This window comes from Syzygium oleosum, unplaced genomic scaffold, assembly GCF_021117445.2.
Source record: "Syzygium oleosum isolate NSW1041296 unplaced genomic scaffold, Sole_v2.1 Sole_v2.01, whole genome shotgun sequence".
In the NCBI taxonomy this organism is placed as follows: domain Eukaryota; kingdom Viridiplantae; phylum Streptophyta; class Magnoliopsida; order Myrtales; family Myrtaceae; genus Syzygium; species Syzygium oleosum.
Genome location: NW_026607485.1, coordinates 28,470,069 through 28,482,707, shown reverse-complemented (window position 1 = coordinate 28,482,707; position 12,639 = coordinate 28,470,069). Strand labels below are relative to the sequence as shown.

Sequence of the window (12,639 nt, the reverse complement as noted above, 5' to 3'; positions counted from 1 at the left end):
TCCAGCCACAGAACGGGAGTTCGAGCCATACAAAAGAAGACCAACTGAAGAAGGAAAAGCCCCCAAATCGTTTCAATCCCAAGTTCTCGTCCTAAACTGCAGTACTAACGACATGAATGTCAATCGGTTGAGCACTGTCAATAAGGCATCATCCTTCCATTTCATCCATGAGATAAACAACTTCCTCACGGACTTCATAATTGTTTAATTTACAGAACAAAATTGTGACCCGTACAGACAGGCCTAGACTGTCCCTCTCAAATGGGCAGAGAAATCCCCATATCATGCAACCTTAAAAGAGAGAGAATAACTACAAAAGGTGAAGGAAAGTTATACAGCTCTCCATGAGAATTTAACACCGTAATGCGCTAACATCGTAAGCTCCACTTGCGTTACTGTCTTGATTCACAAGATTATTGCCATGCTTTCTTCCCTCGGAACTGTTTACCAGATCGCCCTTGTTTCCTCTTTTTCTCCTGGCGAGATCTGTGTACTTTCGCTCTCTTAGCAGCTTTAGGCATAACCTTTCTGTGTTCCTTCTGCTTGTTGCTCGAACCACCCGTCTGTCCATCATAGTTAATTCAATGTCGTTAAGGTTAAATCTTGCGAAGTAGCATCAACTACTTGTCTTTGGGGGATATGCCTTTTATTGCAAGTCAAAACATCAGTTTGTTGCTAAGAGCTGCCAACTTCTAGGCAAATAGAATTACATATCGTACCTTCTTCTGCTTTATGGCAGCTCGAGCTTGGTACTTTCCTCTTTCCTCCCTTCCAGCCTTCACGAGCACTAATCTTTCTTCTTTACTTAGCTTTTGTTTCACATGAGCCTGAATCCCACAGCATACCATGCTTAAGTAAATACTAAATAGGAATACAGAAGCACTCCAAGTAAAAAAAGGTCAAAGCAGATGAACAGAGTGACAGGAGACGAGAGACTTCATCCAAACAAATAACTTCACCATTTGAATTATATCAACAAAAAACTTCAAGAAAACTTCATGGGGCAACTATTATCACGGTGATAAGTAATGATGTATGGGGCCAAACAAAGTACCTCAAATTTTGCAGCTTTTTAAAGCGTAGAAAGTAAACATGGGGCCAAACAAAGTACCTCAAGTTTTGCAGGATCCACACGCTTGAAGCTTAGTTGATCAGAACTGGGAACCTTAAACGCTGACTTCGTTTCCACACCCTTTCCCAACAACCCATGCTTGGTCAAAGCAACTTTTGCTTCTTTCTTGGCCTGATAAATAACCCGAAGCTTCAGAAAATCACATATTTTCAAAACCAATCGACCTTACCATGTTTAGAGAAACATATCTCTTCGGAATCAACTGATGCAACAACACATCATACGCAAATTTCAGTACCTTTAGTTGCTTGATACGCTGAAAGTCCTCATTAGAAAGAATGCCATCAGCCGAATCAGATGGAGGCTGACTCAATTTTGTTTCAGCTAATTTCTTTAAAGCCCTAAGACTTGTTTCAGCGGCATTAATCTGTCCATCAAAATCAGTGAATTTCCTCTTCCTTGTCTCAGAGATTTTAGCTCTGGATCCAGTTTTTTCCTCACCGCTATTAGTTTCACAGACAGGATTAACTTCATCATGCACCTCTTCATTATCATCGCCACAATCTGCCTTTGCATCCTCATCATCATCCTCGTCCTCATCTTCATCTACCTCATCACTGCTTACTTCATCCAAATCTTCAGCAGAAGAGCTATCTTCTCCATGCACACTGTCACCCTCCAAAGATTCATCATCACATTCATTATCATCAGTGGATGCGTGGGTTTCTTCATCATCACTTGTAGCATCCTCGTCATCTGACCCACAGGATACAGAATTGTCAATGCCAACGCTACCTCCATCATCACTGTCTTCAGCGTCAATGTCCTCATCACTACCAATGCTGTCGTCGTCCTCATCGTCTTCATTATTCTGTAGCAGTTCAACACCAGGAACAGCACTGGCAACACTTACTTCACCATATGCCTTTGGTCGTGCTGTTGGGTCACTGGGGCGTCCTCGGTCTTTCTTTACCAGCATTGAGGGACAAAGCTGTGATATGTCAAAACAGCAAATAAGTGAGACACCCTCTGAAAAGAGTAATTATAAAACACTGGAGAGACAGAGAGAGAAAGTATACCTCTCTAAATAAAGAGATAAGAGACCGAGCAGCTGCTGATATTGCCTTCTCGTGTGATTTTTTATATAAGACGAGATCTTGCAACAAGTCTTCATTCATCAACTAGATTCCAGAACAAATATGTTAGTCAGAAAACGAAATAAAAACTATCAGTAAGAAAGTGACTCAAAAATCGAGACGAAAAAAAGGAACTAGGATGATCAAATATCAAACTCATGACTCCAGCAAATTAAGAAAGAAAAAGAACAACTTCCTCCATGTTCACTTTTTGCGGAGTTGTGAGCAGCATGTTCAAGTTCACCAATAAAAGTATGATTATGAAAGCATCATCACTAAATATTACAATGAAAGTCAATCCTATCAAGTCTTGAAAAGAAAAAAGAATACAGCCAGAGAAATAAGAGGTAGTCACCAGGGGCATGCGTAGACATATCTCCCTTACTACATTAATTCCAACTGCAATAGCCTGGAAAATGCAATCAAAAGATCAGAACCTTGCAAAAACCATCACATTATAAAGAGGCTAGTTTCAAAAAAGTACCTCAGGACGTGATCGATCATGTACAAATTGGTTTACTATTTGCTTAAATAGGGGTTCAACTGCATCAGGAGGCACCTACAGAAAACATAATTACTTGAAGAAAACAGAATAATACATAGGTGACAAGAGCCAGTAATCCAAGTGAATATACTGACTCAGCGATCAGGAGGAAAATGCTGAAGAAAACACAAAGAGAAAGACAGAGGAGGGGAAGAAAAAGCAAGCAATCTACACTACCATATCATGACAGGCCTGAACTGCTGCTGCTAGCAAGGTCGTGACATCACGCTGGTGGGGCTGTAACACCAATAGAAAGTAATGAAGACCCCAACACCTAGCAAACAAGAAATGAGCTGCACAGTATTTTTCCAAGCACTTACCTGAACATACTTTTGGAGAAAAGGATAAAAATTTAACAAAATCAAGTGGTGAAGGCCCACAGTTCGTGCAACCACTTTCAACATCATCATCTTAACCTGCAGCACATATAAAGGAGACAACAGACACAAGCAAACTTTTAGGCTTTGGGTTAATGTATAAGTACATTGCACAGAAGAAAAAACCTGAAATTCTTAGTGACAAAGTTAGAAATTAATCATAATTAAGATTTCACCGGCAGCAATTGTATTTTGGAGCTTAAAATGCTGAATCCTGAAAGAACCCATCTTGCCCGATGAAAATAGCAATTATACATACTAAATTCAGAGAAAAATCAAACCATAAAAAGTAACAGAAAAACCACACCTACTGAAACTTTTGGGGCAGTGAAGAAATTTCTAAAACTATAAATGCTCATCTGAGAAATTCTTGCAGATGGATTCCTTGTTCCGTCACTATGGAAGGAACCCAAAGATTCTACAATCACGAAACTGATTCGGCACAAGATCTGCCTCACTCTCTCACTGGTATTGTATGAACACTTCTCCTCAAAGCCCTAATACCATATTCTTCAAATTGAATTTATAAAATGAATTAGTGCCAGCAAATCTCCTAATGTAGCCAGGTAATGCAATGAACTTCAATTTATTGATTAGAAAAAACTAAAACATAATACTACGCTAAGTGAAGAAGAAGAATGAAGAAAACCTAAGTTGCTACGAAAAGGTAAAGTTCAAGATATCCAATTCAATATCTTCACTAAATAAATAGTAGTACAGACCTCAAAGCGTTCATTGCAAGTCTGAAGGCGTGAGAATAATTTTTCAGCGAACCCCTGAAGACAAGGTGAATGTGATAAGAATAGCCGGGTAAGCTAAGGTGCAGAAGTACAAAGACAAAGAAAATGGCAAACCTGAGCATCTTTCAGATGATTAAGGGGTGAATAATAATTTGAGGAGCTATTTTCTGAAGACAATCGTTGTTTCCTTTTCATGCTTCGAATAGCTCGCTGCAGCTTTGCCTTCTTTTTCTTCTTGCTAGCAGCAGTACCTTTATGGTGTGCCTGAAAGTCGTTTCAAAATAATACGCTAAGAGTTTATCCATGTTTGACATCAATGAGACAATAGAAGCAAATAGAAAATGCAACTCGACAGCTACGGAAGAGAGCCTGACCTCTGACATCATACAGATGGCTCTTTACTCTATTAGACATTGGAACTCAAATTCCAACTGATACTTTTATAATGTAATCTCTCAAAAGTTGATTAAAGCAATTGCATGTGCAAAAAGCTTTCGAGCATGAACATAGGCATGCAATATTAAATTCTTGGTTGAAGAATGCACAATATGATTGTACAAGATTTTCCAGAATCTACCGACCTTATAGGCAGCTTCCTTACTAAGGGTGACATGAGGACTTTGATGAGATAATTCATCATCACTGCTTGAAGCATCACTGTCTGAATCATCTTCAATCTTCTCATAATCAAGAAGAAACGATAGAGCGGCAATAATGATCCTGATGGTATTAAACATACAAATGATTTTTCTGAAGATGAAGAATACAAAAGATTAATGAGAGACAGGCAAAAGGACACTACCTCGATGCTGGATGAAAGCATGCTGTACATATGGCATTAGCTGTTCTATCATCAAACCACACCTTCCTTCTGTGAAGCTCGCAGAGCATAATGAGCGATTGCTTAGCTTTTGTTTCCTCCTCTTGCTATAACAGAACGATCACAACTTAGCATAGGTAAGCATACCTAGACGAAGTCAAATTCCACAGGCTACAAGAAGATCAGAATTCCAAACCTGTAGCAACGAAAACAACACGTTTTGAAGTGATCGGTTAGTAGCTTCGTTCTTGTGTTTCTGATTCATCTTCCGAATGCCGTGAACCACATGTGAGAATGCCAATTTCCTCAAGACTCTATCCCCCAGCGTCTGTAGCTCCATGAATAACGCCAGAGTATCTCGCATATCGATCATCTAAGGAGAAAAGGGTGACATCAAATCATGTCCCCAAAGCCGAATCAGCACAATCAAAAGACACCCAACTATAAATTGCTAATCTAGCGTCCATTAGTCAAAAGAAAACCCAAAAAATTTTGAAGAATGTCAACTTTCCGACCATCGCACAATCACAGTACATAGAGGCTTAATACTAATTATCCAGCTTCATCAACAAAAATTCTCCCAGAACCATAAAGAAGCTGAATTGCGAACGTAAATCCTAACAACATCATATGTGAACACATAACTTGAGAAAAAAAACTACATTTCCGAGAAATAACAACTCCTAGAATTTGGCATACGCAACATCAACGATGAATTGCAAAGTTCCGCACCGATATCAACCAAGAGATACGAAATTCAATTCCATATCAAGACCGACCTTCCGATTGACGAGCAAGATGAGCGCCTGAGTCACCGTGCACCTAAGCCCGGAGGGCAGCGACCTCGCGGAGGAGCGGAGGAACTCGGCGAGCCGACCCGGGAACTCGGCCAGCCGCCCGGGGTAGAACGGCGCGACGTGGGCCAGGAACGTGGCGCGGTCGCCGAGGTCCTTGGCGACGGCGGGGTCGGCGGCGACGCCGCTGATGGAGGCGAAGCTGAGGGCGGCCTGCTGCTCGAAGAGCTCGAGCGAGGAGTTGAACTGGCCGTGGACGAGGCCGAGCTCCGCCTCGTACCCCTGCGGGTCGCACTTCATCTTCGACTGGAGCGACGTCAGGCTCAGCTTCTCGGAGCTCCGGCCGGACGCCGCCAGGGCCTCCAGCGCGAGGTGGGCGGACGACATCGCCGGCGGCCGCGGGCGAGGTGCCGAGGAGGGGTCCCTTCTAAAACCCTAGAACCGGAAAACCCCCCGGCGTTGTACGCTTGCGCTTTTTTTTTATATGTTAGTTTTTTTTTTCAGTTAACTAATCTACTTTATTATAAAATAAAATAAAATTTGATATTAATATTTTTGCTAAATTTTAATGTAATGTTCTTTTTGTGTCATTTTTAAATAAATGCCGCCTTGAAGTATTCCTAAATATTTAATATATCATTTTGTCTGACCCAACGAGAGAGTTAGCGCAAATTCCAAAATTACTATGAAATGCGCAATTTAGCTCCTATACTTTTATATTTATTCAGCATAGTCCATCAACTTTTCATAATAAAATCACATCGGTTTTCCGGTATGAATGACAGATTTTCATAATTATACTATCTTTTCATTTCAGTTTATTTCTCAAATCAAGATAGAATTAAGTATCTATCCTTTTATTATTATTTTACTTTCTTAAATCTTTATAAAAATTAACACAGTTTTATTTAGGAAAAATGACACGTGTAATGTAATCCCCGAACTTTAACTCAATGTGCATTGTTGTCCATGAACTTTTAATTTATTCAATGCGGTATATGTCAATCTAGTACTTAGACTATATGAACAACATTGAAAATTTTCATATAATTTAGGGACTAAATTGAATATGTAAAAAAAATTTAAGGACAACATTGAACAAATTAAAAGTTTAGGAACGATATTTCATATTGGGTTAAAGTTCAGAGATCACAGAGTACATTGAGCTAAAATTCATGAATCATATTGAACAAACTATATTTGTGACATTATCCCTTCTATTTAAATATAATTTAAATTATAATCTTTATGATAATGATAAAAGCAGAACCCAAAGTATTCTCACATATATAACGACACAAATGGTCCATGAACTTTGGCCCAATATGCAATGTGGTCCATTAACTTTCAATTTTTTTCAGTGTGGTCGTTGAATTGTAGCTCAATGTGCAATATGCAATGTGCAATGTGACTCACGAACTTTAATTTTGTTATATATTTAAACTAATTTCTGAACTATATAAAAGTTCATGAACTATATTATATATTAAATTAAAGTTTAAAGTTTACGTTGAAAGAATTAAAAATTAATGAATAATATTACATATTCGGCTAAAGACGAGGGATTTGTGCTTTTCCCTGTTCAGACACCATTCATATGAAGCCGAAGCGTCTCCGTCTTCTCCGAAGTGGAAGAGATTGAAGGAGGAACGATTTTCAGACATGAAGCTTCAACGTCTACCCATGACCATATCGTGTGGATTTCACTCTTCTGCCCATCTTCCTCGCAGCCCTCAGGTCTCTCTCTCTCTCTCTCTCTCCCTCTCTCTATGCAACTGCTTGTGTTGCTTTTACTTCACCCAGTTGTCTGATTTCAGAGAAGTCACTTCCAGGTCGTCCTTCCCAATGGAAGTTGCTTAGCTCTCTGTTGAACACATGTAGCTGCTTGTGCAGATGATTTTGGTGGTGTTACGCTTCTAGGTTGTATTGGGTCAGCATGTATTGATTAAGCGAGTTCGAGCGCTTCACTGAACGTCCGGAAGTAGTAGTGATTGTGTTGTGAAAAAGCAGCAGCTTTCTTGGAAACATTAGTTAGAACCGAATTGTTTCGATGCTTATCTCTTTTCTCCGGTCTTGACTTTTGAATTTTGAGTGTGTTCAAAACCCCAACCTCACTGCTAATTGTGGGTAATTAGGAGTTGCACCATATCTTCAAATATGATCGAACGGTTATTCGCTTCGATTGCCAGGGGATTTCTGAAGCCAAACTGGGTTGCGAAGAATTCGTTGCAAAACTCCTTGACCGGAGGTGGACATTGCTCAGCCCAGATACCAAAATCCAGCAGATAATGTCGTCTCCTAAGCGAATCGAAGACGAAGACGGGCCATTTAAGGTGAAGACCTGGTTTAACATTCCGAATCCATTATTGGGTGATAAAATCACAGACAAGAGTGGTCCAGACTCTTCATTCTATGTCGTCAGGGATGACTTTCTCCATCCTCTAATCAATGGCAATAAAGCGAGGAAGCTGGATGCAGTGCTTCCTCTTCTTGAGGATCACTCAGTGACTGATGTGGTAAGACCCCATTTATGCAACTAAAGATTCATGTCTGTGTTTTTCTAGTACTGTATAGCTGGATGCATCTTTGGAATAATACCCTATTTGATTCTTTTTTTGGAGCATAATATTGTCAATGGATAACATAACATGAATACGTTCTTCAGAATTTCGATTAAAGTATCTACGAGCTATCAGGTCAGTCATTCACCTTTATTATGCTTTTGCTGCTAGCCTCGTGCAATCCACTTCCGGGATTGTGGGATCCCTCTAAATTAATTTTTGACTTGCCCATTCAGATTCAATCATTTGTTTAACCATGGAGTATGTCCATTCAATTCGCATGACATTCTGCTGGGACATTTTATAGGTGACATGTGGAGGATGTCAAAGTGCACATGCAGCAGCTGTTGGTATTTTCCTTCTTTTAGAAATAATCACATTTATGTATTCCTGGCAAAAAGATAGATCACATTGATACTTGAATTAGACAAGCAGGTAGAAGTAGGGAGAAAAAAACACATTGGATTAGCTATGTCTGGAATTTCTCAACATTTTTGTGAAATAAGTCCCCCACTTTCTGGATCTTCTAAATCTCTGTTGTAATTCAACTCTTTTGGGATAGTAAAAGCGGAAAAACAAGTGAAATTAAGGGTAGACATCTTTAATGAGTGTGCAAAAATGGTCTATCATGAGTCATCATATCTTAACGATGTGCACATTGCAGCTGTTTCATGTGCAGAACGAGGACTAAGATCACATTTGCTTCTAAGAGGAGAGCAGCCTAATATTTTGACTGGATATAACCTGATTTCAACAATGTATGGAAATGTCAAATACGTGCCTAGGTCTGTTTATGCCAATAGAGAAGAAACTCTAAAGACCCATGCAAGTTCAGTGGCCGGTGCGGATGGATGCGTTCTTTCACTGACCGATATTCTTGAGGCTCCTTTGACTGAGCAAAATATTAGCTCTTACCATCCTATTTCAACTTCAATGAAAGACCAGAGAAGTTTAGGAAACTTCTCGAGGAAGGTCGTTATCATGAATGAAGGAGCAGGAGATTCTATAGCATTATTAGGTAACACCTTTGTGGACATAGACTTTTTGTTCCTGTCTGCATGTTTACTGGGTCCACTAATGTGCTTATCTATTGACACAAGCATACAGTAATTTGTGTTATTGTTGGTAAGAGATGCATCTGGGTTGATAGTAGTGACATATCTGGTGTCTCCTACATGCTGCAATGATTCGTATAAAGAAATCTGAAGGTGGTTTTTAGGTGCATATATAAAATATATATTTTGTTGACGTGAGTTGATATTAGTTTAATCAATGACTGCATCCTGATTTTTGTCAAGTAAATGAGCGCCAATGTGATCGTTTGATTTCTTTGGGGGGCTTCAAATGATCATCCTGTCTTCTCTTTCCTTAATAATTCAGATGATGATACTATTATATTTTCTCTTAGGCGTCATTCGCTTGGTACATCACTTATCTCAAAGTCACTTGTTCGGAAAAGAGAAAGCCATGAAATTTGTCGTAGATGCTGGTACAGGGACTACGGCTGTTGGTCTAGGACTTGGAGCCATATGTTATGGGTGTGTTTCATCTTGAATTATTTGTCTATTCTTGTTATCAAGCTAACTATTTCGATGATTGCATTAATTTTGAATTAATCAATTTAAACCACGCTATTTGCATTTTGCCAAGTTGAGCCTCAATGAATGAGGTCAAGTGATGACTTATTCTTTCCTCTCCATCAGGCTCCCTTGGAAAATCACTGCTGTGATACTGGCTGATACACTTGATAACTACAGAGAAAGGGAGAGAAGGTTGATCTCTGACTTCAAGAGGCATTTCAGATTTGATCTTGATCACACCTTACGTGAAATTGACAGGGGAGTAGTGCACTGGGTGGAGCGATATCATCCAAGAAAGTGAGTATATCTCCCTCTATAACAGCTCCATTGGTTGTAGCAGATGCATTGCAATGAGACATATGGATGGTGCACATTTTTCAATCCCCTACACCCCACCTTCATTTAGTCATACTTGTGTGCTCGTAATGGTAAATGAGCTCATAACTTGCTTTGCCTATCAGTTAATCGTTCTGGGTTTTTTGCATTGTTTCAGTTCTGGATGTGGATGTCCTCGTCGTAAATTCAGTGCCATAATGCTTTGGTTGAACAGTTTGTATGAATCTCATGGAAAACATGATGCAAAATTGGGAGTAATTGTTTAAACTAAATGCCTTTTAGCAATGGTTACTGCTTCATTAAATATAATAACTGCCTTTTTTTTATCAATACTCAATAGTTGTTGTCTCGTTGACTATAAAAACTGCTTCTTTTAGTATAATATGGTAATTGACATTTTAACTCAGCAGCCGTGTATCCATTGACTTTCACTCCATTATGTCTCTATAAGCCTGGTTTTGAATCTTCCGCGCACTTTCAATGTTGACTATTTATGCTCATAATATTCTGGTTTTATCTCAGTCAACACCTTAGTTCGACTGATGTCGACATCGTCTTCATGTTTTCAGAAGACACTACTGTTTTTAAAAGGTGCTTCTTTAGACATAGCATTTTTAGGCAATCTTCTTGTGACGGTGTATTTGTATCTGCAAAGTCATATGCACATTATTCTTTCTGGCTAAACCATGGCTAAATCAACATTGGCAAATCATAAATTCAAACCATTTTATGGCTATTCCTCACATGCGGGGCTGATGGCCCATATCCAGATTTTGCTGTTAAGACTTTCTTGGGTGACAACTGATACTTTGCAGATTTTGATGCTAATTGTCTTCATAGATTCGGAAATGTAATTAAAGGCGAAGTAGAAGTATGCCAAGAGATCGCCCAGCAAACTGGTATTCTCGTGGATCCAGTTTATACTTTGGCAGCTTGGGAGCTGGCAAGTTTGCTTAGCGAAAAGGAAGCAAGAGGTGACGCGGAGGTTGTGATGCTTCACACTGGTGGCACGCTCGGCATGTTTGGACTGGCGCAAAGGTATAGGTCCTATTTTCAGATGCTGAAAGATAGATAGTTGAGTTGTTGAATAGTAAAACATGGGTTGTAATTGTCCAATTGTTCTCACTAGTCTGGAAATCATTTTTCTCATGGAAAGGTGAAAGCTTGATGGCAAAGTGTCAATGCATACACTTTCGTTCCACAATTTTTGCTTGGAAATTCTTCTCTGTCATCGCTTCATTTTGCACATGTATATGTCGGTGGCATTTTATGAAAATTTCGTTGAAATACCTCACGGTTAATGTGAATAGGTCGCGTCTAATGGGGTTCATAACAGAATTGAAGTGTATAATTGCTGCTGTTGAACAGGCCTGATAAAAAACTGGCAAAATAAAGGAATAAAGGCCTGACAAACACATAAAACTGAGTATACTGCTTAACCATGAAGAGGGAAAAAGAAGTGAGTATGCAGAACCATTATTGGAGAATCCACTGTAAGGGTGCATTTGGTAACTGGCCAAATAGTAACTGATTTTATTCTTTTGTGTCCAGAATCAGTTTTAAAACAGAAATCTGTTGGTAAATTTTTTGTTCCCGAGCACAAATTTGCACAAATTTGTTCTCAGAATCAATTTTGGAACAGAATCAAGAAGCAAAAAAAAGTTGCTTCTTGATTCTGGGAACAAGAAAGAGAAATAGAAAAGATTTTTATTTTCTTTTTATTATTTCGTATTCTTCTTTCCTGTTCTTCTTCTTGGCCATGGTCGGGTCGCTAGCGACCGGCGGCAGGCCAGGGCCGGCGAGGGCGTCGCGGCCCTCTCGGTGACGCCCTCGCCTGTGGCCGGTGAGGGCTGCAACGTCCTCGCCGGCCCTGGCCTAGGCGGCCCTTACCCAAGCCACAAGTCTCGAGGGCGGCCCTCGCCGGCTTGGGTGAGGGCTGGAAATGGCTGGCGATGTCCGCCCTCGCCGCTCGCGGCCTACCCTCGCTCGATCCGGCGAGGGCGGCCCTCGCCCAGGCCGCAAGGGTCCAGCCCTCGCCGGCTATGGCCAAGAAGAAGAAGAAGAAAAAAAAGAAAGAAATATTAAAATATTATTAATTAAAAGAAATTATATGCAGTTACCAAAAGCATTTTCTATTACAAGAATAGAAATTTTGGGTCGTTACCAAACGCCTTCAAATGCCTAAAAATTATTTTTGGGAACAGAATAAAAAAATTATTTTTGAGCAGAAATTATTTTCGGGAACAAAATGATTACCAAAAGCATCCTAACCTCTCTGGTATACAGTTATTGACTGGGTCACGATTCATGGAAGCGAGCATACACAATTTGGAGAATCCACTACACACCATCTCACTTCTTTCTTGATAACTAAACTGCAAAGTCCGGTGTACATTCGATCGAGTCTCGTACTTCACGGAAGTGAGTATACACAACTCTGCTACCTGTTTTTTATTAGGATGTTGAGTTTTTAAGGTAGCTAGCTTCTCCTGGCTTTAGAAATTGGTGAGGTCTTGGCAGTTCATGTTTGGGAAGAGAGATGATAGGAAAGCACTGCATAGCCTTTCCCGCACCCGAGTGGCTGTTTTCTTTTAATCCCAGATTGGAGTTTGCGCATCGACGAAAATGCAGACCATGAAGATGAATGAGTAACCCAAAGTTACTACGTACGAACCCTTT

General features: G+C 39.9%; 2 protein-coding genes across 4 annotated transcripts; one reads left to right on the top strand and one right to left on the bottom strand.

Annotated features, from left to right (window-relative positions):
* Nucleotides 1-127: 127 nt before the first annotated feature.
* Nucleotides 128-5,945, bottom strand: LOC115692332 (uncharacterized). The gene is made up of 15 exons (XM_030619152.2): nucleotides 5,469-5,945; nucleotides 4,886-5,062; nucleotides 4,672-4,796; nucleotides 4,451-4,589; nucleotides 3,984-4,133; nucleotides 3,852-3,905; nucleotides 3,073-3,168; nucleotides 2,930-2,989; nucleotides 2,693-2,767; nucleotides 2,564-2,617; nucleotides 2,152-2,253; nucleotides 1,371-2,063; nucleotides 1,112-1,243; nucleotides 720-827; nucleotides 128-563 (listed from the first exon to the last, which is right to left on the bottom strand). The coding sequence occupies exons 1-15, from the start codon at nucleotides 5,868-5,870 to the stop codon at nucleotides 414-416; spliced, it is 2,517 nt and encodes an 838-aa protein (XP_030475012.1). The 5' UTR covers nucleotides 5,871-5,945; the 3' UTR covers nucleotides 128-413.
* A 1,128-nt stretch (nucleotides 5,946-7,073) lies between these two features.
* LOC115692357 (D-cysteine desulfhydrase 2, mitochondrial) lies at nucleotides 7,074-11,135 on the top strand. 3 transcript variants are annotated; one of them, XM_056310766.1, is made up of 7 exons: nucleotides 7,074-7,220; nucleotides 7,673-7,999; nucleotides 8,352-8,394; nucleotides 8,724-9,062; nucleotides 9,453-9,582; nucleotides 9,748-9,921; nucleotides 10,801-11,135. In XM_056310766.1, the coding sequence occupies exons 1-7, from the start codon at nucleotides 7,146-7,148 to the stop codon at nucleotides 11,033-11,035; spliced, it is 1,323 nt and encodes a 440-aa protein (XP_056166741.1). In that variant the 5' UTR covers nucleotides 7,074-7,145; the 3' UTR covers nucleotides 11,036-11,135. The 3 variants fall into 3 exon arrangements, with proteins under 3 accessions (XP_056166741.1, XP_030475037.1, XP_030475040.1); XM_030619177.2 differs by having other exon boundaries at nucleotides 8,709-9,062; XM_030619180.2 differs by having other exon boundaries at nucleotides 8,709-9,062; nucleotides 10,776-10,944.
* The last annotated feature ends 1,504 nt before the right edge of the window (nucleotides 11,136-12,639 follow it).

What these genes read in the sequence shown, in the direction of transcription:
- LOC115692332 (XM_030619152.2), bottom strand. Translation starts at nt 5,870, where the DNA reads ATGTCGTCCGCCCACCTCGCGCTGGAGGCCCTGGCGGCGTCCGGCCGG. An exon ending in ATCATCTGAAAGATGCTCAG is followed by an intron (nt 3,906 to 3,983) that starts GTTTGCCATTTT and finishes CCTTGTCTTCAG; the next exon opens with GGGTTCGCTGAAAAATTATT. An exon ending in ATGATCGATCACGTCCTGAG is followed by an intron (nt 2,618 to 2,692) that starts GTACTTTTTTGA and finishes TGCATTTTCCAG; the next exon opens with GCTATTGCAGTTGGAATTAA.
- LOC115692357 (XM_030619177.2), top strand. Translation starts at nt 7,146, where the DNA reads ATGAAGCTTCAACGTCTACCCATGACCATATCGTGTGGATTTCACTCT. An exon ending in ATCTTCCTCGCAGCCCTCAG is followed by an intron (nt 7,221 to 7,672) that starts GTCTCTCTCTCT and finishes TTCGATTGCCAG; the next exon opens with GGGATTTCTGAAGCCAAACT. An exon ending in ATCACTCAGTGACTGATGTG is followed by an intron (nt 8,000 to 8,351) that starts GTAAGACCCCAT and finishes GACATTTTATAG; the next exon opens with GTGACATGTGGAGGATGTCA.